The sequence below is a fragment of the Siniperca chuatsi genome, linkage group LG18 (assembly GCF_020085105.1).
Source record: "Siniperca chuatsi isolate FFG_IHB_CAS linkage group LG18, ASM2008510v1, whole genome shotgun sequence".
Taxonomy (NCBI): Eukaryota; Metazoa; Chordata; class Actinopteri; order Centrarchiformes; family Sinipercidae; genus Siniperca; species Siniperca chuatsi.
The window spans coordinates 18,001,989-18,025,870 of record NC_058059.1 but is presented as its reverse complement, the minus strand read 5'-3'; the positions used below and the strand labels follow the sequence as shown (position 1 = coordinate 18,025,870).

At 39.7% G+C, this 23,882-nt stretch overlaps 4 protein-coding genes across 16 annotated transcripts in view; 2 read left to right on the top strand and 2 right to left on the bottom strand.

Annotated features, from left to right (window-relative positions):
- galt (galactose-1-phosphate uridylyltransferase) overlaps positions 1-2,278 on the bottom strand; it is a 41,237-nt gene extending 38,959 nt beyond the window's left edge. For 4 of the 5 annotated variants that reach the window (XM_044173087.1, XM_044173086.1, XM_044173088.1 and 1 more), the window contains exons 1-3: positions 2,105-2,275; positions 872-1,041; positions 282-357 (exon numbers count right to left, since the gene is read on the bottom strand). In XM_044173087.1, coding sequence (XP_044029022.1) covers positions 282-357; positions 872-1,041; positions 2,105-2,141 — 283 coding nt within the window. In that variant the 5' untranslated portion in view covers positions 2,142-2,275. Of the gene's footprint in view, positions 1-281; positions 358-871; positions 1,042-2,104 lie in introns of all 5 variants that reach the window. The other variant, XM_044173085.1, reaches the window with a different exon arrangement.
- A 294-nt stretch (positions 2,279-2,572) lies between these two features.
- Positions 2,573-6,770, top strand: sigmar1 (sigma non-opioid intracellular receptor 1). The gene is made up of 5 exons (XM_044173095.1): positions 2,573-2,855; positions 3,015-3,066; positions 3,549-3,697; positions 4,128-4,220; positions 4,369-6,770. Exons 1-5 carry the CDS (start codon positions 2,711-2,713, stop codon positions 4,596-4,598), a joined length of 669 nt encoding a protein of 222 aa, XP_044029030.1. The 5' UTR covers positions 2,573-2,710; the 3' UTR covers positions 4,599-6,770.
- A 1,750-nt stretch (positions 6,771-8,520) lies between these two features.
- katnal2 (katanin p60 subunit A-like 2) lies at positions 8,521-16,799 on the top strand. 5 transcript variants are annotated; one of them, XM_044173079.1, is made up of 16 exons: positions 8,521-8,727; positions 9,929-9,999; positions 10,626-10,792; positions 10,946-10,982; positions 11,199-11,301; positions 11,395-11,493; positions 12,194-12,265; positions 12,509-12,586; positions 12,961-13,059; positions 13,897-13,960; positions 14,132-14,250; positions 14,397-14,488; positions 15,060-15,170; positions 15,685-15,847; positions 16,062-16,164; positions 16,308-16,799. In XM_044173079.1, the coding sequence occupies exons 1-16, from the start codon at positions 8,674-8,676 to the stop codon at positions 16,445-16,447; spliced, it is 1,572 nt and encodes a 523-aa protein (XP_044029014.1). In that variant the 5' UTR covers positions 8,521-8,673; the 3' UTR covers positions 16,448-16,799. The 5 variants fall into 5 exon arrangements, with proteins under 5 accessions (XP_044029014.1, XP_044029016.1, XP_044029018.1 ...); XM_044173080.1 differs by lacking the exon at positions 8,521-8,727 and adding an exon at positions 8,752-9,459; XM_044173081.1 differs by lacking the exon at positions 12,194-12,265 and having other exon boundaries at positions 8,527-8,727.
- Positions 16,788-22,750, bottom strand: hdhd2 (haloacid dehalogenase-like hydrolase domain containing 2). 5 transcript variants are annotated; one of them, XM_044173093.1, is made up of 9 exons: positions 22,653-22,750; positions 20,316-20,425; positions 19,985-20,087; positions 19,676-19,781; positions 18,715-18,799; positions 18,149-18,314; positions 17,895-17,945; positions 17,455-17,518; positions 16,788-17,250 (listed from the first exon to the last, which is right to left on the bottom strand). In XM_044173093.1, exons 2-9 carry the CDS (start codon positions 20,414-20,416, stop codon positions 17,147-17,149), a joined length of 780 nt encoding a protein of 259 aa, XP_044029028.1. In that variant the 5' UTR covers positions 20,417-20,425; positions 22,653-22,750; the 3' UTR covers positions 16,788-17,146. The 5 variants fall into 5 exon arrangements, with proteins under 5 accessions (XP_044029028.1, XP_044029026.1, XP_044029029.1 ...); XM_044173091.1 differs by having other exon boundaries at positions 20,316-20,567; positions 22,653-22,707; XM_044173094.1 differs by having other exon boundaries at positions 20,316-20,417; positions 22,653-22,705.
- Between the last annotated feature and the right edge of the window lie 1,132 nt (positions 22,751-23,882).

The following is a 23,882-nucleotide window of genomic DNA, read 5'->3' as shown; positions in this document are numbered from 1 at the left end:
GCACTCATTAGCCCTGATCGAACAGTGTATTGTGCCATGAAATCTCAAAAAGAATTTTGTGCCTAAGATGCAGATAAAAAAACTTAGCAAACATTCTATCTGTGTATACTTTGCATTTCACTGAACAGCAAAACAGCTATGAAAGTAGAATATGCAAAAAGTACATAATTGCAAGCAGTTGAACAACTGTTTATGCACTAATATTTCAACCAGTGGCTTAAACATTTCTGTAATACAATGACTTGCTACAGTATTTTTACAGCATCAGAAATGATACTTACCAGGATCTGGAGCATCTGGCTGAAGAGCGGGGAAGTCATTTTCAAAAACAAAAGTGCTGTCATAGTCTGGATTTTCCTGGAGAGAAATAGACAGTGATATCAAAAACTGGGGGAGAAAACACAAAATTAATTTTGTTGTGAATACTATTTATAATATTTGCTAGCATATGCATTAAATTCCAAACACAGGCAATGTCATGGTTAAATTATGCTTTTTGCGTAATGGTTTACGTCCACAGCATCGGTAATGAGTAATTGAAGACAAACCCCTGGACTGCAGAGAAGTATGGATGAAACATCTATGACATCATCTATAAGTTTCTGACTGGATGTTTGAAGCCTGGAGTTTGGGTTTACTGCTCGATGCCCGCCAGCTTCTCAGTTGTTAGAGCTAGAAAAAAATGAATTGGGCCGAGAGCGTTGGGCTTGTGTGGCACTGAGGTGGACAAGAAAGTAGTAAACACTATGGCTGAAAGACCCGTTTAATGTTCCAGAGTTCCAAAGAAACCATGGCCAAACAAGCTGTCCTTTGCTGTGTTATGTAGGTCTATGCATGCATCTGCTGAATTAATGTATGCACCTGTTCTTACCTCTCCATGTGCACGTGTGTTCCCGGGACAGAGTGGGTTGTGGGGATCATATCTTGGTATGTGTTCCTCAGGAGGTTTTTCTACCTGACCTGCCCAGGGTCTCTTCATGCGGTGGGCCGATACCAGGACCCAGGTGTCCCGCAGAGGGTTATAACGCAGGTGCTGGTGCTCTGAGGGGTTTAGGAGACATAAGACAAGACAATGTAATGACACACACACATGCTTACAGAGACTGCTGGTTCTCTTGAGAGCCAAAAAGTGAAACAGTGGAATCTAATCATATGCACAGAACTAGTCCATTTTATCGTGTTTATCCATAGTGTTAAGAACTAGAGGAAACTGCTAATATGTTTTGTTGAATGTTGCCAAGCATGGCTGCAACTAATGATTATTTTCATTATCAATTAATTTTGAAAGAATAAATAATTCAGTCAAGAAAATGTCCACAAATGTAATGATCTAGTTACTACACATAAGCAATACATCAAACACAGAGAAACATCGAAAAGGCACAGATGATTAAGGTCTGTGGACTACAGGGATCTTTATGACGGTTTGCTGTTGCTGCAACTTGCAGCAGTAAAAGTAATAGGAACTCAAGTCACGAGACAGCACAGCTGGCTGTGTACTGTAAAGCAATAAGCACTCTGCCAATGCGGGAAGACAGGCCAGAATAAATAGCTTCATCATTAAATTGTGTCACTGTGCTGGACTGACTGGCTTGACATCAACATATATTGATTTCAGCAAACGTTTTTTTTTTTTTTTTTTTTTTTTTTTACACGAAAATTCAATGTGACTGAACTCCATCAAAAATATGTTAATTTAATGGATCCTCTAGTACCGGAAAAGCCAGCTTCGGGGTAGAATACATTTTTATGAGATTTTATGAATTGCTAGGACCTGCCAATAAATTCGGCTTGTAAACAATCCACGAAGCATCACAATAATTGGTGTTTGATTAGGTAGTGGGTATGGAAACCCTTGTAAACTGACAATATCGATAGAAGTGCTCTGTAGTGTAATGAATCCATGCGAAGTTCAATAGTACATCCTACTTATTTGTAAAAGGTCTGTTCGCGAGGATTTGGCGTTTAGCAAGGAAAGGTAAAACTGCCAGAGAGCTTGGAATTACTTCTCTGCACAGACGTAATCCTTCAGCAGCTACCGAGATCCTGGATGAATGAAATTCGCTTTTAACTCTAGTAACGTAAAGTTCACAAAGCTCCATACCTTTTGGATCAAAACTGACTTCTTTTTGGCCGCTCATTTCGGTCGGTGCTGTTTGAGAACTGTCACCTCTTCGGTGTCAAATCGCTGAACCATCAACTCCCTCTGAACTTCAGCGAACAGCTACCAAATACTGTCCCGTGTCCACAAAACCCCTTGGCCTACTATTACTTCCTGTTTTTTGACAAAGGAGGAAAAAAGTGCTATTTGGACAAATCAACATGTGATAACAACCCTTTAAAAGTCAAAAAATAAGGGCGAAAACGACCAAATAATAAGACCATGAAAATGAAATGTTTGCATTCCAGACAACTTCCTAAAATGTGTCTTTTTGGATAACTCGTTTTATATAAATATGCAAAAAAAATAAAATTACCTAAAGGGGGTTTTACAGATTGCTGGCAACCTTGGAGTTGCTCTCGCCTACGCGCTCACTCATCTTCTGATTGGCTGAGCAGCCACATCGTGCCCCCACCTGACCAGGAAGAAGCTGTCAGTTGGACCACGCCTCCTCTGCCGATGGCGTGTTTGGAGCAACCTGTCTGCCTCTATTTACACGTGTAGCCAAACCTGCTGCTGTGTCTCTGTCTGTTTAGTTTGGTTTCAGCCATGTCTGTAGTCAGAACGAGTTTAAGACTGTTTGTGTTCGCCTCAGTCACCGTCCTGGCCGTGCTGCTGTTGCGGCATTGGATGGCCACCAAGAACTACGTTTTCAACAAAGAAGACGTCGCCAAATTGGCCAAACAGTACGCAGGTGAGTTTGGTAATGAGTTTTATATCTAACTTAAGTCAAGACCAACCTGCAGTTCACTCAAGCGCAGTTTACGGTAAAACTACACCAATGTAAGTAGCCCAAGTAGTCCTCCTCCCTGCTTTCCATACATAGGCCTACTGTAAATGTCTCTATTCTCAGGACAGGACCATGAGCAGGCCTTCTCCAAAGTGGTGGTGGAGCTCAGGAAGAGGTAACAATTATATTATTTTGCATCAGAAATATATTCAGACAGTTACTGGTAGGAAACCATGAAATGTCTGGTTATTTTTTACTTAATAATTTAATAATTTACTTAAAGTGATGAATCAATTTTCAAAATTGTGATTGACCCATATCGACTGGTCATTTCAGTATTAGACTCTGTTGTGGTCAATCCAACCTGAGCGTTTAAAGCCTCATATGTTGTGTTGCACAGCTGAGCCTGTTTCACTTGAAAGAACTTGGTTACCTACTCTGCCTTGCAGATAGGGCTGTATCTAATGATTCATTTTCCACTTTTTTCAATGAACCAAGTAATGATTTAGTCTAAAAGAAGCCTGAAAATTGTGGCAACTCTACATCACAATTTCACAATAATCATTCATCACTCTTCCTTAGGCAGTTTTTCATTGACCTTTCAGATTTGAGGTCTTTTAGGTTATAAAACCAGCTAATAAAGTGTAACTGAACTAGGTATCCTGGCCACATCCTGCCAGACGAGGACCTGCAGTGGGTGTTTGTGAACGCCGGAGGTTGGATGGGCTCCATGTGTCTCCTCCACGCCTCGCTCACAGAGTATCTCCTGCTGTTTGGTACTGCAGTGGACACGGGAGGACACTCAGGTGAGGAATGGAGAGGGTTGAAAGTCTGTCTGTGTACGGGAAAATATCAGTTCCAGCAATGACAGTATTGGAGTTGTTGAGAGAAATTTGTCATGGTCACAAATTACTGAAATAAAAGGGTTTGCTGAAAGAAAAGAATCATCAAAATAAAATGATGTTATGTTGAGGACCACACACATACTTTACTTTCGCCGCCTTTATACTACTGTATAAAAGTCTACGCTCTTGCCTTTGTAAGAGGGAACAGAAGTGATCTGTTAACTTATTATGCAGTATATATTTTCCAAACTTTCAAAAACGTAAATACTTGGGAGCCTTTTTCTTGGCACTTGTGATGTACACTGAATCGTTGTGGGGGTGTTTTTCTTGGGATTTTGTGATCAATCTGTATAGGAAACAATACAGATTTAAAACTCTCTTCTTCTATCAGGTCGTTACTGGGCCGAGATTTCTGACACCATCATATCCGGCACCTTCAGACAGTGGAAGGAGGGGACAACCAAAAGTGAAATATACTATCCTGGTAATTCCTGTTTTTATTTGAATGGTTTTCTGTCCATCCTAAATTAATGACAAACAGAGGTAGTGTTTGTTTCTAGTTTTTTTTTTATTTTTTATTATTTATATATATATATATATATTAGTCCCTTACTTCCACCCCCCCCCCACAGGTGACACCATCGTACATGGTGAAGGCGAGGCCACGTCGGTCCAGTGGAGCGCCGGGACGTGGATGGTGGAGTACGGCCGAGGTTTCATCCCCTCCACGCTGGGATTCGCTCTGGCAGACACCCTGTTCAGCACCCAGGACTTCCTCACAATGTTCTACACCGTACGTGTCTATGTCAAGGGTCTGCTGCTCGAGGCCGGTACACTACTTACAGAGGCCGGAGTTTTCTGAGGCACTTTGGAGGCTTGGATGCCCGCACAGGGACAGTAAAATCAAAAGTTCGCCTTGTCATCACACACCATTTTGCCCCTGAACACTAACATCTAGCATGGGGAAAAATATGTGCCAGATCATTTCAAGTTCAAATATTTTTTACCTGCAATCTAAATTAGCATCAGACAGTTGATCCCATCTACATTCAAGTTTCTTATGTACAAAGGAAAGTGTTTTGAGTCCTGTTCCCTTTTCCCTGTGACATCAAACTGCATCAACATCAGCGCAACACTTACCACTGATTTAAAGGCTGTACCACTCACCAAAATCAGTAACACCACTCACCGAAATCGGTAACACTCAAGAACATGTCATTCTGAATCAAGCCCTAGCCTGTTGCCCAGAGTCCCTCAGTGATACTCAGTGTCTTATTCTGCACAATAAGTGTTCCTCTGAGAGATCAAACTTCCTATCTAGTCAGTGAAGTCTTCAGTACCCATAAAAAAACATGTCATCCATATTTTTTAGGATCTGGCTTAAAGAATCGAGCCCCAAAGACTTTTCCTACTCTTGCCAAATCTGAGATTCTCCTGGAAATAATAAGGCAATATTTGTAAACAAGCTTTTGAGTATTAACCCTTTAACATCCAACCACTTTAAAATAAGTATTGATCATAAAATGCTGTGATATGAAAATATGGTTGTTGACTGTCAAATTTGGGGACCATGGAATTACTTTTAAAACAAATATGCAATGCTTAATTTGGCTTGCAAAACAAACAAAATAATATATAATGCAAAGCCACTATTTTCTTAGTGAATAGCCATTTCATATTTATATGCATGTGGATTCTCAGTATTGAGGGTCTTTATGAAGATCTAACTTAAACCAATCACAGAGACCAATGTCAACAAGCGCGTTTGCTCCAAAGATCAAGCCTCTCTTGACATTTGGCTCCATTTCCTCATTCACAATCAATGATCTCTTTGAACTATATATTTTTTGAAAATGTTGAAAACCTGAGGGGATATGTTGAAGAAAACTGCCTGGGTGGAGTGTGTGTGTGTGTGTGTGTGCGTGTGTGCGCGTAATGTCCCAGTGGCTCAGTATGCGTCATAGTCAGATCCATACCAGCTCAGAGACAGCAGTGTTTTAATGATTAGTTACTCTGGCGTGGTGTGTGCTTGACTACTTCAGAGCAACTGTGCAGCAACAGATTTCAATTTTAATGAAGCAATGTTCACATTTCATTTTTTTTTTTTTTTTGACTACCCTAACTTTTTTAGGCCTAATGGATCAGGGTTCACTCCTTTTGTCTCTCAAAACTTTGGTTTATCCATGAAATTGAATCACATTTGTAGCCTTATTATTTATTCTTTTCAGGTTTACACCGTACATACTGTATGGTGCTGTCAAACACCAACAGATATGTCTTTGGAGACATTTGGCAGCCCTTTTTAGAATGGAAAAAACAGCTGTTCTGTACTTTAAATCTCTGCCATGTTATACTGTAATTATACACGTTTCATTCATACATTTAATGGGATGGACTGAATTTGTAAAAGGTGACTTCATTCAGAAACTGTATCTGAAATTTTCAGATCCAAGTTTTATGAGCTTAAATGAAAATGTAACTAGAGATAAACTTGAATAATTTTGTGCTCTGACCAAGTGAGACTACTTGGCTACCTTGTCCTCAGCCTCTGTTCATTGTCTGGAACCTTGCACTAGCCCAACAGGGCAAAAACTAAACAGTAACCACAGTCTTCGTCCTCAATACATTGTAATATAATACTGAGCAGAAATGGTAGAAAATCAAAGTCTTTTGAAAATGTTTGTGTATTTCACCTGGAACTGTACTGTACAAGCAAATCTCTGCTGCTGAAACCACCATCTCCCAGTATGTTCCTTTTCAGATAAAACAGCCTTATTTTCAGACTGATACCTGAACCCATCAGGTACCATATAGGGTTTCTGTGGGAGGGTAATTATACTGCATAACTACCCAAAACTGGAGTTATTTGGTTTATGTACAGCAGCATCAGTAGCAGTGTGGTCTCATGGATGGATGGCAAAACAAGAAAACGTATCACACTACCTTTAAATGTTGATGAGCGGATGTGCAATTTACTGTAGGGTAAAAATTAAAACTGACAGTGCCAGAAGGAAATAAATGTTTTTGAAGAAAATGACACGCCTGATTTATTACTTAATACTACATACATCAAATCAAGATTAATATCAAAGAACTCCCCTCTACTAGCACCACTGGCATATAGAGGTAAACTGCTACTAGGGGACTATGTGTAACCATAGTGCTGTAAATGATGCTGGATTCAGGTCTACCTTATTCATTGCAGATGCCTGTAATCACAGTACCTATTGCATTTCAGTGACCTATAATCACAGTACGTAATCCATCACAGATGCCTTTGTCCTGCAAAACAAACAGAAGCAGAGTTAAATCACAAAACTAATTGTATATACTCCGGAGAGTTAATAAAAACAGATATGAGGTTAGGGATTGTGGGTAGGTGGAGGGATGCTGAGTGAACAGATGGTGTTATTCAATAAAACAGGCCAGCAGAATAGAAGATAGACACATCAGTCCTCATCTCTGTCTGTAAATGTCAAGAGGATGCAGACAACCTGATTTGTTGTCATCATATCCATGAGAGAGGTCTAGGTGATGATAGAAGTGTGTGCATGTCATGTGGGTGTGTGTGCACGCCTGTGCCTGCTTTTATGTGTGTGTGCATAGAGGTGAGAGTGTGTGGATGTGCATGCTCGTGTACACGTTCAGCATGCCATAGCCTGTGTGTGTGTTTATACTATATACTGTATATCCACTCTGTGATGTTCCTTCCCCCCTGTCTGTATATCCGTCTATGTATGTGTGTGTTACCATATTATCCCAGATATAGATTTAATGTCATCCTAACAGACTGGCCTGACCCCGCTGCCCTCCTTCTCTTTAAGCCCTTTAAAGGAGATGTATTCAGAATGGAAGCCGGGCGACCGGAGCTGAAATACCAGCATGCCCGGGCAGCGGCGCACCTTAATGGGATAGACGACGGCCTCTTTGACTAATCGCTTGGTGCCTTCCAGGATGATGATGTCCTGGAAGGCACCGCATGCTGGGAAAATAGATGTCCTTTAGGAGTGAACACACACACAAACACACAAAACAGAGTTATGGATGCAAGTAGATAAAATTAGAAAGGATGGATACAAACAATACAAACTAATACAAAACTAGATTCACAGTGACACGACTAGAAAGCCAGTCTGTGTATGTACATACACAAACACTCAAGCACATCCGCGTTCAGTTAGGCTTGCATAAATAGGTGTCCTTTAGAATGAAATAGAACCCCTGGGCCTTCATTATTACATAGCTTCAATTTACTCACAGCAAAGCTCTTCCCTGCTCTCTAGTGGACATATTCAGTATCACATCACTTGATATTTTTGGATAGAAATCTTTTTACATCATCTCAGTAGGAATAACACATGACCCCTAAATGAGGCTGAAGTTAAATTTTGCAGCTGAAAAAAGGAACTAAAACTGAAATATCATAACAAAAGTGCTACTGTATTTACCCATTAATGTTGAAGCTCTGTATGTGATACCATTCTGCATGGAAAACATTTGTGATTTTCTGAAAAAGTACAGTCAGAGACATTATTGTTATTTAATAACATAGTTAGTATTTACCGGTTTTAATTACTGGTCTCGCAACATTTAGACAATCTTAGCCAGAGGTTCACTTACTGGCTTTTCCAGAGTTTTCAACCACATCTAATCTCGTGCTCATTTTTTCCTTAATGTATAAACAAGTTTACTATAATTACATAATGTTGGCAATTCTGTGTCATTGTTTAGTAGTATTTTGTTTTCATTGTTGTAGTTTTTACACACGCATACAAGGAGAGACAAAGAAAGAATAAATAACGTTAAAGTGTATGTACGGTAGCCCCGAGGGGAAAACTATCAGACTCCACACTAAAACAAGGCGAACAGACTTCAGAAACAGCTGACGAACATCAGAAAACAGTCAGACTTAGCTCCTGTCTCACTAACCTTTCATCATGATGGAGCTTTCATATCAATCTATGAAAATCGCCCATCAAGCCCGGGAGGCGGTGAGTGAATAAGGGGTTTTCTGTTTTCTAGCAGATTTGACGGACAGCTATTGGCAAGCTAAGAACTGTTAGCTAGCAATGCTCTTAGGAGAGGGGCATGTAACGTTACCTCTGCTTATGGCCAAATTAACTGTCCCAGATGACAAGTAACGTTATACTGATGATAATAGATAATATGTATCCAGGACCAGGTCATTGTATTTTACACATTATGTTATGCAGCAAAACAACAGCTAAACTGTCACCGTTAAACGTTAAGCAGTTAGCCGTTGAGCTAATCAGGCTATTTTTGCATGCATCCAGTGCCACAATTAATCAGCGTCTACTGGTTGCCTAGATACCCAGTCAGGTGGTTGTAATTTGTGGCGATTTGTCGCCCTCTACTGGGATTTTGTCTCTCCCAATCCCAATGTATCATCATAAAATGAATAAATGTCTCACTGGGGAGGAAAGGGTAGAATATAATACTCAAGTACGCTACTATTACTAAACGTTGACCTTTTTTTTTCGCAGCAGACATTTTGACTCGCCAGGCACAGGTGTTATTAATATCACGAATGAGGACTGCGAGGTCTTAGGTGTGTTATGACTTACTGGGACACTTAGCCGCTGTGGAACAAAGTCATCATCAGTGGTCGTTTTCCCACCTGTGCTTTTCCTGCTATTTCAAGTAAAAATGGGTGCTGTGAAAAGGACCCTTTGAAAATACTGAAATACTAATAGTTAATACTGGTATGTAGTTCGGAATTGTACTTCTACTTATTTACATGTGTTACAGTTGTTGTGATTTTAGAATGCTACATGAAAAAGCTAACTTGACAGGGAAATCACAGGTGTTAATAATACAATTAATGATGGCTGAATTCCATTTAGCTGCTTTGGTTTCATGGCCCTAGTGTTGTGCACGCTCGCTCACTGTCACACTACAACTGAGACACTTGAATAAACTGGAGCCAATATTAATGTCATTATGAACACCTGTGCTTTATCTACTATAAGTGAAAATGTCTGCTGTGAAAAATACCTAATATAAACCAAGGGTACTTGTTATTAGTTATTTTCCACCTACAATCAAAACACAGCTAGTACCACACACTGACTGAACCAAACATGTAATTATTGCTGTTAACATTAGTGCAGTAGTTGTGTTTGAGGTGCCACTGAGTCAGTGCTGAGTGTGTTCTGTGTTGCTGTCCAACAGGATGAGCTGAGGACTGAGATGAGGAGGAAGAGCCTCCTCATTCTCATTTACCAACACCTGCTGGGGCAAGGGTCAGTATGAAGTTGTGCGCTGGCACATGTGTGGTTGACGTGCAGTGGCATGTCAAAAAATACATGTTTGTACGTTTTTAGCTTTGAGATGGTGGTCTCACCTAGAGTTTCTTACAACGGGTGAAAGGTAAAAGCGCAGGTTGGGTTTGTTTGCCGCATACAAAGGCATTTTTGAACAGGACAGCTATTGATGACACATGAGATGTTGCAGGTTTCAAAACCTAGACTCGGTCTTTGTTACAGCAAATGTCACAGTGGCAAGTGAAAGAACACAAATGCAATTTAGAAAAGACATAACAGGGAAAAAAGAGTATGAAATACTTATATTCATTTCTAATTACTATATCACACGTTACTGAAGAAGCAGGTATGTGAGTAACAGCAATATAAAGGATGTGCCAATTTATATTGGGTCCATAGTAACAAGCCTACAGAAGGCCATACGTGTCTGTCTGTCTACGCAAAAAGTGTCTGACTTCATAAGCTACATGCAATTCATCAACAAAACACATAAATCATGTTGGCCTCCCCGAGTTCACAGCACAAGACAGCAGACGTGGTTGCCCTTTTTGATTTTTCCAATGTGCGTGCATGTGTGTGAGTTCTTGCGTGTGTCCATTCACCAGCTACTTGGCTGCAGCAGTGGCCTTGGACCAGGAGACTAATGGAGGTGTGAGGAGGTTCGAGGTTTGTGATAACATCGATCTGGAGATGGTGCTGATGGAGTACGAGAGTTATCACTACGTCAAGTTCCAGAAGTATCCCAAACTTATCAGAAGAACAGCAGAACCAGGTATACGACCACCGCTCAAACACTGAGCAACACTGAAATCATATCTCGTGCTCAATGGGATAAATTAGCTGCCCAAATTCTGAATTATTTGGATGTACTTATTAAATCTCAATTATGTCAATGAATATTTTCTGTTGGGTTTTTTATGTCAAGGTGAGAAAAGATGTGCAAGAAGTGGTGGAGTAAAGAGGTGAGTCTCTCCATCGCTCACACCTTTCTTTTTATTTCATGTTCAGGGTTTAGTAGTCCTACACTGTCCATACATGCTAACAATATAAACAAAATTAGTAAAATACTCAACAAAAACAACATCAAATTTGTTTGAGCCAAAAAAAAATCTACCAATGATAGCTCCCCTAACTTCTTCCATTGATAGATGTCTTCTGTGTCTCTTTTTGTCCCTCAGGAGTCCCTGTTCAGCTGTGAAGCCGCTTCCCAAAATCATCCCATCCCAGAGTCCACAGTCTGGAAGCGGAGCCAAGAGAACAGCTGCCAGTTCACACACAAATGTGTAGCATTTAACACAGAACAACCAACATCAGAATATATTAAAATAAAAGGGGATTATTCTGACATCCTGATGAATGTGTTTCATTTTCCAGGAGATTGGCTCTTCTGTTCCTCCAGAGTCGTCAGATTTTGGTCTCAACGTTTCCTCCATCAAAAATGGACCAGTTGGGGAGGCAGCCATAAACAGAAAGGTACCGGGGAATGATTGTTGTTGTTTATGGATGAAGGTGATCGTTGTTTTTTTAAGGACTCATTTTATTTGTTTACATTTCAGACACTATCAACCCTCATCTAGTAAAACCAGAAATGAACAGCAAATCCCATCATCCAAATGAGAATTTCCTGGCATCTTTGATTATTTCAAGAAATGATCTCCCTCTAATATGTTTTAATTGTTTCATTTTTTTTGTCCTTGTATATGTTGATCTTGGAATGTGTGACAGATTCAGTTTTTGTGTATTTTGTCACTTATGGATGAGTTCACTCTTTGGTCTCTCATAAAAAAAGAAACCATTACTACCTAAACAAGCACCTGTATGTTTTGGGGTAGACATGAACAGCAGACAATACCAAGTCCCACATGAATACAAAGCATACACATAAACTGATAAATATGTACACACCCTTTCATTAAATTTTTAAACAAAATCACTTCTGGTTGGTTCAGGTTGGTGCTTCGATCCCCACCTCCTCCTGTCCACAAATTGCTCCCAATGGTTGGTCGGCACCCTGCGTGGTAGCTCGCTGCCATCGGTGTGTGAGTGTGTGCGTGAATGGGTGAATGAATGAATGAGCGGCAAAAACCTTAGGTTTTACGTAAATATAATATATATATATATGTAGCCATTTACCATAATGTTTACCAAAATGTGTAAAAATGACCTGTCTTAGGGCCAGATGACTGACGGCAAAGGTTCAATCCATGACGCTGTCAAAAGAGCTGGCAGTGACTCAGACCACATGGTAATTACATTGGAGCCTCTGAGCAACACCGTGGAAATAAAAATAGCAAAAATCCTCATGATGAGCACTTATTCTGGTCTGTAAAACATGCAAATATATAATTTTTGGTTCTTTTTTTGGAGTATTTCTTAAGACATTTGAAGGGCGCAAAATACATGAGAGCAAACAGATCAAATAATAGTAAAACTACTAATACTAGTACTACGCTACTACCAATAATAATGATTTTATGCTGTGTTGCAGGAACGGCTGCTGAAGCCCCTCAGTGGCTTTTCTGGAATGAGCGGTGAGATGAGAGAACTGGCTGCAGTCATCAGCAGGGTACCACACGCGCAAATACTATAATGTAAACTCTGATATACAAGAAACACACATGCTCAAAAACAAACATGTAGAGGGGCTGATTTTTATCCAAAGTTGTGGCACAGAATGTGAAAATGTGCTTGAAGTGATTTATGTAATGCCAAATACGTCCACTAGAAAGCAGCGAAGAGCTTTGTTGTGAATGAATTGATCTGCTGTATTAATGAAGGCCCAGGTTCTATCTATTTCCCTTATCTGATGTTTCATCCTAAAGGACACCTATTTACACAAACCTAATAGCACCAGGATCATGTGTGTGTGTCCATTTCTAGCTAATATCTTCTACATGCATCCCTCACTTTGTGTGTTTGTGTGTGCGTTCACCCCTAAAGGACATCTATTTGCACAGCCCCAATGTGCGGTGGGAGGACATCATCGGCCTGGAGGACGCAAAGCGATTAGTCAAAGAGGCCGTCGTCTATCCCATTAAGGTGCGCCGCTGCCCGGGCATGCTGGTATTTCAGCTCCGGTCGCCCGTCTTCGATTCTGAATACATCTCCTTTAAAGGGCTTAAAGAGAAGGAGGGGAGGGCAGCGGGGTCAGGACAGTCTGTTAGGATGACATTAAATCTATATCTGGGATAATATGGTAACACACACATACACAGATGGATACATAGGCAGGGGGGAGGGAACACACACACATGCAATGCCATGTAGAATTTATATACAAAGCCACATTCACACAACTTTGACGCTGCAGAGATTCCACATAAACACAAATAAAACCCGCCATACAAGCACATTAGTAGAGGACACACACATACACACAGAAAATACATACACACACTTCTATCATCATCACCTAAACCTCTCTCGAGGATTTGATGACAACAAATCAGGTTGTCTGCATCCTCTTGACATTTACAGACGGAGATGAGGACTGATGTGTCTATCTTCTCTTCTGCTGGCCTGTTTTATTGAATAACACCGTACCTCCACCTTCCCACAATCCCAAACTTCTGTCTCCATTATTATTCATTCTCTGGGGTATAAGGTCATGTTGGTGATTTCACTCAGCCTCTGTTTGCCACCTAAAATTCAGACTAATTTGTGGTATGTGGTATTTGCAGTACAGACTCAGCTATACATCACGCAAATCGGTTTTCTTTGCACACAGCTCAGCTTCTGATTGGTTTGCAGAAAATGGAAATGCATGTTTTGTTGCTGTAAAATGGAAAAAAAATTCTCATATTGAATTCTAATGTGATTTACTAAAGGTTTGTATGTGCTATTGTAGTTTTCATATTTTACTCCTTCTCTCTACAGTACCCCCAGCTGTTTACAGGCATCCTGTCTCCGTGGAAGGGCTTGCTGCTCTATGGCCCCCCAGGTAAGATCTGCAGTGCTGTAAACCTTCGTCAGGTTCGCTGATGAAAGAAAAACGTGTTGTTTGCTTTCTCTTAATCAGCGGCCTACTTAACCTAAAATAATTTGACTAAGTCCTACATTTTGGGATCCTCCCTGACATACTCTTGTGACCATCTGACTCACACACGCACAGGTACAGGTAAGACGCTGCTGGCCAAGGCCGTGGCTACAGAGTGTAAGACGACCTTCTTCAACATCTCAGCCTCCAGCATCGTCAGCAAGTGGAGAGGAGACTCTGAGAAGCTGGTCAGGGTAGGTTATTCTTCAACACACACAACAGATCAAATGTAAAAAATAAGAAAAAAACAAGTTTACTTATGTTACACACATTGTCTGTGTATACTTTTTCATTTCTTAGTTTGGATTTGTGTAAATCTATGTATCTAATATGTCTGCAGGTTCTGTTTGAGCTGGCCAGGTACCACGCCCCATCCACCATCTTCCTGGATGAGCTGGAGTCGGTGATGAGCCAGAGAGGAACCAGCATGGGGTGAGCTGAACCACGAGGTGTGGTAAATGGAAATGTTTTCTCCCAGTGCTCAAGGTTAGCGGTTCTCTCCCTGCAATAGCCACTGTGTCCGGCAAGACACAAAGTGTCCCTGAGGCCGACAACTCACTGAGACGTCTGTAAATTGTGAAGCCAGGAATGTTGTTTTACAGCCATTCTACATCAGAAATTTGTACAAAATACATAATGTATTTGTTAATTTATATTAATTATATATACCATTGTAGCCATAATAAAGATCTGAATGCAGATGAGTATTTTCATGAATAAAAAAGTAGAATAAACTAAACTTAAATAGTTTTGATCCAAATCATCATGTATAATAAACAGAATGAATAATTATTGTCCAAGCAAGATAAATGAAATGATCATTTTAGCCATATTATGAAGCTCTTTATTAAACTATGGAAAACAATGGGCCGAACACTGTACCAAGACTGACAAGGTTGACCCTAAAGTTACTATTTCCTCATGTCACTATAAAGAGCATGGAATGACTCCTGCGGTGGTAAATAAAAACTTGACATAACAGCAGACTGATGACTGTTTTCAGAGGAGAGCATGAAGGGAGTCGCAGGATGAAGACTGAGCTGCTGGTTCAGATGGACGGACTGGCGAGATCAGAGGACCTGGTGTTTGTACTGGCTGCCTCCAACCTGCCTTGGTAACACTTTAACATACACAACACAAGCCACACATGTACAAACCTCAATCGCCATTCATATTTTATCTTTCGGAATGACAAAGACAACAAACCGGTGCGTTTATGTTGCCATAACATCTACAAATAGAGACGGAGGACAGATGTGAGAGTAGCAGACGCACACATAAACATGAACGTTTTCTCTTCTACTCCCTTATGCTTTATTTCTCTTGCTAAACTCAATTGTTGTTGAGCTGACATGATTTCTTTAAAGAAAATGAAATGTCTCATTAGCTACACTGTTATTTTGCAGCCATGGTTAACCTAATTTAAAACAAACAAAAAAAACATAAAGAAACAAGTTAAACAAAATGTTTTGTTTTACTGAATCCCAGAAAAACACGGTGCAATTTTTTAATGTCATGATGAAATTGTATAGAAGAAAATTATTAATAATTCAGGATATTTGGACTCGAAGTGAGCGAGAAATGAACTGCTGTGTACAGATTTGTAACTGTTCCTGCTCTTCTCTCAGGGAACTGGACCATGCCATGCTGAGGAGGTTAGAGAAGAGGATTCTAGTTAGTCTTCCCACCTCGCCAGCTCGCCAAGCCATGATCTCTCATTGGCTGCCCCCTCTTAGCTCCACAGGAGGGGTGGAGCTACGAACTGAGCTGGACTATGAAACTCTGGCGAAGGTATGTTATAGTAAGACTCATTAACACAATTTAAGTGTTTAATCATTTAGCTATTTCACATTTTCTTTGTCAAGTATATGTTAATAATTGTCATGTTTGGGATTAAATGAAAATCTGTTTTGTTGTCTGGAAAAAATGTGTTCACTCATGTATTGCTGTTGCCACCGAGAAGAGAGAATATACAGAACAATCACAGTTTGTGTGTGTGTTTCAGGGGATGGAGGGTTACTCTGGCTCTGATATAACACTGGTGTGTAAGGAGGCGGCCATGAGACCAGTCCGCAAGATCTTTGATGCTTTGGAGTCACATCAGGACGGTAGGACAACACACACGCACGCGCACACACATACACAGAGGTCTAGTGGCTCAACGACCTAGAACCACATAAAGATCGACCCCCACAACAGCCATGTTTTCCAGAATAAAACACTGTAGCCTCACTGGGATTCTCCTTCACAGGAGATACTGACATGCCTGCCATCCAGCTGGAAACTGTGACAACAGCTGACTTCCTGGAAGTCATCGCACACACCAAACCCTCGGCTCGAAACCTGATGGACAGATACGCAGCCTGGGAGAGAGAGTACGAGTCTGTCTGACACACAGGCACATTTTAACATGAGAAAATTTGGCTTTTATATTAACACTACAGCATAGCTGATGGACGAGTTTTTGTTTTTCTCACTGTATACAAAAGGACCTACTAATGTATCCCCATGAACTTCTGGTGGAATATTTGACATCAGTCAGTTAAAAATGTTCCCAAACTGCACAAAAGAAAAAGACAAACCAAAATACTGAAATAATGTGTAAATACAAACCTGCTGAACAAGTACCTGAAAACTTTGATATTCTGAGCCAGCGCTATCATTTGTTTATGCAGTCTTTATTCATTTTGTTTCTGTACAGTGATCATAAGTACAATGAAATAAACAATAGTGACCAGCTGAATATTATTTTATTCAAACTTATATTTATACATCATGATATAATGACAAAACATTTGTTACTGTGGCAACAGACGGTGAGTACTTCTGAAATGCGTGGATTACTTTTTAACATTCTGGACTTAGAGCGAGAACGCAGTCCCATACTCAAATGGACATTTTTGTGTACATTTATCTTTTCAATTTTGGGACGATCAGTCAGACTTATGATGATTGCGAGATGGTTATTTTTCCTTAATCAGGGGATGAGCAGAATAATTTAGGATGTCTAGGATGAGGGGAATAATTTAATAACTTCCTTCCCTCCTGTCTACAACAGTGTTTTCTTGTGTAAATGAAAGTTACTGTTACTTATAGCAGGTTCTTCAGGATGTGTTCAACAGCGTCTGGGAAACTGTCACATGTCAGGTGGGGAGGAGGGTTGATTTTATTCTCATCTCCTTCTCTGTATTTACCTGAGAGATGACCGGAGAGAAGGTGGAATACCATCAACCACAAAAACACCAACAATCATCATAATAAGTGGATTAGTACTGTAGCTAATGAGATAAGATCCAAGGGAAAATACCACGATAAGTAGGTTAGTAAGAAGACACTACAGTGGAAGAAGAAGAAGGAGAGATAAGGAAGAGTAAAAAAAAAACAACAAAATTTCTTACCGGTTCTAACCAGAATTCCCAACATTCCTGCGTTCTGAGCCCCGCCCACATCATCTCTGGCATCCTGCGGGAAAACAGCAACGGGACACAAATCACCGCAAACCATCTTTTGACTTTCTACTAATCAAATTTTATTTTATTTAGGGTGGAAGTTCCAACAGAAAGACGTTTTCTACAGGCTGATTCATATTTTTTATCAAATAGTGAAAACTGAGGTATGTTCTAAAACAATTGTCAGTGAACATTGTATATTTCAAAAGAAAATTCAATTTGGAGTGAACGGTCTCAGGTTCGATTCCCAACAACAGCCCACACTCTCCGTGCCCTTGTGTATAGAAATGAGCCACTCCTCGCTCAGTCTATACAGGTCTCTCTGCTAAATGTTGAAAATTAACTTAATTAACTTGCTGTTCATGAATCACAATTGGCAACATACTTACATCTCCTATCATGACAGCTTCATTTGGGCTACATCCTATATCAGACAGAGCCTATGTAAAGGAAACAACCAAAAGAAAATGAGAAGAGAGGCCTCATTTAGAGGTTAATTATTAATTATAGAGGCATACGAGCCCATTAAAAATTAGATTTCAAGTAACAATGTGTTTAAAATGTTTGTGATGAATACAAAAACCTCTTGTCTTGTCTTACTTGAGTAAAACGGTGGAAACATGTAAAAATATACATTTCTAACCTGTGTGAAAAAAGTATTTTCCGGTTTTCCCACCACAGTAGCTTTACAGTCCGTGGCGTACTCAAGTCCCGTCACAAAGGGCCCGGGCCCGAGGGCCAAACCATCCTTACGCTTGTAGTACCGAGCCTTATGGATCGCGATGAGAGGAGCGCCATCCAGAATCATTCTGGCGAGAAATTTACATGATTACCAGGCTGCACTGTGTTTATCAAATATAATAATCAGGAAAACGAAGGAACAGAACTTCAAAGTTTAGATGGCATTTTAGTTAGTCACTTTGGTAGGGGGAGGTGAGTTCTTCCATGATTCTGCAATTTCAACTGGTCGAAAAGCAGGATTATTAAAAGGTCATAGATGATTTAGACCCACTTTTTAAAGAAATAAAAGCAGAGTAAGAGAAAACAAAAAAGGCTAATACTTGATTTTGGTTTTTCACACCAGCTAGAAAAACAAGACTGTTACATCATCTAACCTGTTACATAACCAGTCAGGAAAACCTCTCAATAACTGGAACACAAATGTTCTGTGATTCACTGAAGAATGTGTCCTGTGAATGAGTTGAACACCTGAAAGCCTCGTTGAGTGTTTGGTAGTTGAAGTGATCAGGAGCGAGTCCAATGACGACAGCATTTGGCTCTGACGTGTCAATACCTGGAAATGGAAAGACGTACAGTAGGATTAGTCGGTCAGTGTTAATCTTGACATGATTATTCAAATCACTTAGTAAGTATAAACAACTACAGATTTACACATGGAAAGAGTTGTTGTATTTCTTGGTCTCATATCATTATAAATTGATTAGTCTGGTGTCAGAAAAATCTTACTCAAAGCTGACAGAGTCACTGGAATCTTTATCCTCAAGGTTTTTTACTTGCAGCAAGGAGTCAATACGTGCACTTCAACAGTACAGAACTGACTGTCTGAAAGCAGTCAACAGTAATCTTTTATACACATAGAAAAACAAGTCACACCCCAAAGTTGCACAGTAGCTAACCATTCCAGTGTGAGATCAGTTTGACCTTGTGTGGTTCTTATCTTCAAAGATGATGGTTCCGGTTCTGCTACTTCTCTGTGCTTTCATGATGTGGGGGGTAGGCAATACAGAGTTCATTGTGTGCAACAGTTTAACATTCTGTATTTTTCCGTCATCTAGGTTTTTAAAGGGTTGGTCACATCAAATGAACTATATGGGTTCTAATAATTTTGCCACTTGTCACTCTTTTTGACAATTTACACACTAAATGGTTGATTGATAAATTGCAGGTAATGGTATATAGATTATTCAGTAAGGCCATGCTTATAAATAGACAGATTGGAATGGAAATTAAAGGTTTTCAGCTGATAGCAGCGATATGCAGAGTGATGAACAAAAACCCAAGAACTAAAGAGTGATTCTTCATTTGCAGCTTGTTTGATTTGATTGAAAGAAATAAAAATGGAAACAAAATCGAAATAAAAACAGTTGAAACATGGTCTCTCACTCTCTCTCTCCCCCCGTCCCACACACACACACACACAGCTCCGTACCAGTGAAGTCTTCCAGTGCGCTGTCCTCCACCAGCAGCAGCGGTCTGTGTTGTTTCTGCTCTAACAAACTCCTCGCTGCACTCAGAGAAGTGAAGATCTCTTTTTCCTGCAGAGTGACGTTCATTTTCAAAAACAAAGTCAGGAGAACAGGCGGCCGTCCAGAGGTCAAAAACAGCAAAAGAATGACTTCATGTGTTTGAGGCAGAGCACCCAACTGACACCCAACACTTATGTACTTCATTTTCAATTTCTTTAACATTACAGTAAAAGCATCTGAAACTAAACTAAATATGGCTTCCAATGTTTTACCTGGAGGTTGAAGTTGAGACGTTGCAGTCGTTGCAGTAAGTTCCTCTTACTCTCCTTTGTTGTGTTGGTCACAAACTTCACAGCTACAGACGCCTGCCGTAACCTGACGGCACCAAAACACAAACATCTTGCAATCCTAGAAGATATGTGTGCTTCAAAAGACTGGAGGCAACATTTTTTTCTCCAAGTTTCTTTTGCAACTCCTACAGCTCCCACTTCACATGACAATGTAGTTTATTATACATGTTTAATTACATTTCAATGTATTTCATGCAGAGACCTTCAGACCCTCCTCCGTTTTATGCCTGTCCATGGTTTGGGGGTCTCCTACCTGTTCAGGGCGTCCTGCGCCCCGGGCACTGCTGTGTCTTCTATATGTAGAGTTCCACTCAGGTCGATGAGCACGGCCTTCAGAGCCCGTCTGCCCGCCATGCTGGAGACCTGCAGGGCAGGACATGGTGACCGCCCGACCCGAGGCTCGGAAAATGTTTTGTAGCTTGTACAGTTGCAGTGGCGTTTGGACATGACGGCACAGATGTCAGCAAAGCTTGCCCTGCTTTGGACCCACATTTCCTCTGACACTCTTAAAAACAGTGTCAGACAATTGACAATCCATACTGTGAGATAACAGATTTGTCCACCGGCACAGATTTTGCTATAATGTTTGTAGAAATTCCGTCATGTAAAAATAATAATAATAAAAATCCTCCTTGTCATTTGGTTAGTGCAATTTTACTTTCACTTACTTTGAATGAACATAAAACCGTTTCAGTCCTCACCAAAACCTGCAGCCACCAAGCACACTGTTGGATAAGAGCTGTTTGGAGTGCAGTCTCTGATTATGATCTTCTAAACTGCTAAATATGACCAAGGTCCGGTGTAAATGGAGCTTTACTCAGTTTAAAAAAGCTTATTCTTTCATAATAATGTTATTATTTTAGAGATTATACATTCATAATCATAATTCACATCGGTAGTGGCAGAATTTATCAGATTACTGCGTTGTTCAAACCTGCATCTGGACAAACTGAGAGGATTATTGACCGCTTTGAACCCAGAATGTATGACTTCCTGCCTAGAATACAGATTTTAGGGATTGTATTTTATTGCTATTTGACTGTGTGATCCCCTATTATTTAGACATGCTTGGATTTCTGTCATGTAGTTATCAATGTGAGGGTACAATTAATGCTCTTAATCACCCAAAATAGCTTAAACACACACACACACACACACACAGCCTGTAGGTCATGTATCTATTATTTGTATTTAGCTCAACTATTAACAGGAAACTGTGCTGTCAGGAAAGTGCCAAGCTGGGAATAAGCTTATTTTTCTCTGTGTGTGTGTGTGTGTGTGTGTGTGGCGGGGCTGTTTAAGGGAAATCGGGGCTGTAACCTAACAAGCTTCACAATTCACTAACACTGATTCCCGGTGTGTCTGTAGTATTGAGTACTTTTCTGTGTGACTTTATTGTACTTTATATTACTTTTCTATTTATTAATAATCACTGCTATTCAGGTTGTTTCATTGAATTGTCTGGCAGGTTTTAAGGGATATATAAAAAGATACATTCATTTCTATTTGATGTACTGGTGAAGCCACAAAAACAGGCATCTTAGGTTATGGGCCTTTTCACAACAAACATAATTGTCACAGCTGCATGAGCACAGGTGTAACCAATAACATTAGCAATGGCTACAATCCATGTAAGTGCCCCAGTAAGCCATGACAGTTAGCCAGCATGCCTTCTGGCCCTGGACCTGGGACACCTAAATAGTATGCAGCCATTGTTACTGTCATTGATTACCTGTGCTTTTCCTACTATCACAAGTCAAAATGTCTGCTGTGAAAAAGTTATACTGAACTCGGTGTAAGCACTGTATAGCTTCTGATGTGTTGGAACAAGCAGATGCAGAAGATGTTTTATGTTCTAAAGATGAAGGGTTTCTTTTGTTGTTGTTGGTTGTTTTAAAGATCTTAAGATTAAATTTAAGGGGGCAAATTAAGAGTATAAGACTTTGGCATTTCTGACACCTTTGACAGCATCACTAACCTTACAATACAGCATTATAATCATGGTGTTATTTTTACAGTCTCAACTGTACTGGTGTTGTAAGTTTTCACCTCCTATATAGTATCACTACTTTATTTCTACTTATTTCTATTTCTGTAAAGGCTTTACATTCCTTCTGTGATACTCAGCAGCGTGGTGTTATAGCTCGGTAGTCTTGCTTTTATGGTTTTCGGTATCGCCTATAATTTGACTATATAGCTAGTTTAATATTACTATAATATTGTGTGTGTTGTGAATGATTTTGGTGATCCTGTGGCTCTCGGTAGTGATTGCATAACGACGTTATTGAAATGTGCACATTTTTATCTTTATCATTTTTAACTTCTACTGTATCACTATAACATTCTTAACTGTGATATTTACTGGCATACCAACTAATTACAGTTACAATCACTATAGTAACACCACTGTTGGACCTGCATGAATGGTACAGTAAAAGCTAAAGTGGCATTCAGTTAGCTGTTAACTTTTCATTTCTGCACGTTGAGCGACTTCACTGCTGATACAAAATGTTGCGGTTTTAATTTGCACAAATGGCACAACAACTAAATAAAGCTTATGTTTAGAAAGTCAGCACACTGCACAGCTAACCTTTAGCAACAGCAGCTCCTCCTCCTGCTTCCTGTTGACGTTTTCTTCTTCGCTGGTTTAAAGTGGGTTTTATTCTCGATGAGTTCAGTGCTGCCCCCTGCACCTCAAACACCGCAACTGATTCTACTCTCTTTCAAATCCTGTTTTATTTTAAGTATTTTGTTTATTTTTCCTTTTTTGGAAAAACATTTTTTAATATACCCCTCTCTTTTTGATATCACTCTCTATCTTCTTCTCACTATTATTAATTTTTTCCCTCCAATTTATATGTTATAATCAGATAAGAGGGTTATCCTTAACCACTTAATCACTCATTAGAATAATAAAAAAAAAAAACATATGTGTCCCATTCCACTAACAACCAACAGATGTATCGCATTAGTGGGTCATGTAGGGCATTCAGATAGATTTAATATGGTGGGGGGTATTATCAAAACGATAAAAACCTTCTCTCTGCATGACGCCAGACAACACTGATCAAATCCTCTTCATATACCTCCAGTGAATAACACGGTTTCCCAATGTTGTTTTTTTTAGTTGTCAGTATTTGTTTTCGCACAAATATTGCTCTTAACTGTGAAAAACATGACAACTAATCTCACACTGTAAATGTCTTTGTCCGGACGAAATATCTAAATCAGTACCATCTTTTAAATCCCTTCTTATTAAAACTTGCTTTAATGTAATGTTTTGTTCCGGATTGTATTACTGTTTTTCTCTTTTACTAACCTCTTGTATTTTTTGGTGTTTCTGTCTTTCGGTGCTTTCATCGGTCCTTGCTATTGTTGGTAACAAACTTTGTGACTTTGTGGTTACACATGGGGGGATGGATCAATTAATGTCGTTCAAATACAAACTTAAACTTTTCCATTCTGTATTTTTATTTGTCCAGCTGAGTTAGTTAAGTTCATTTGAAGTTAAAAGTCCATCAGGATAAAATCCTCTAACTGCCCTTATCTTTGTCTCCTTTCCACATTTTTGTGTTAGTAAATACCATTAAAATGCATTGAAAAATGCAATAATCAATAATTCAATAATAAAATTGAACTAGCAGCTATTTTTATTTATCCATATTGCTCTGATGGACAGACCTTTGGGGTGTAGAGTCTAAACCATTAGGCTAAACTTATTTAAAATTTGTATTTTATAGATTTATTCCATAATAGCTACTGTATATACCTTCTTTTTTTTTATTATTGAGTTGAAGCACATTCATGATTTATTGTTGAG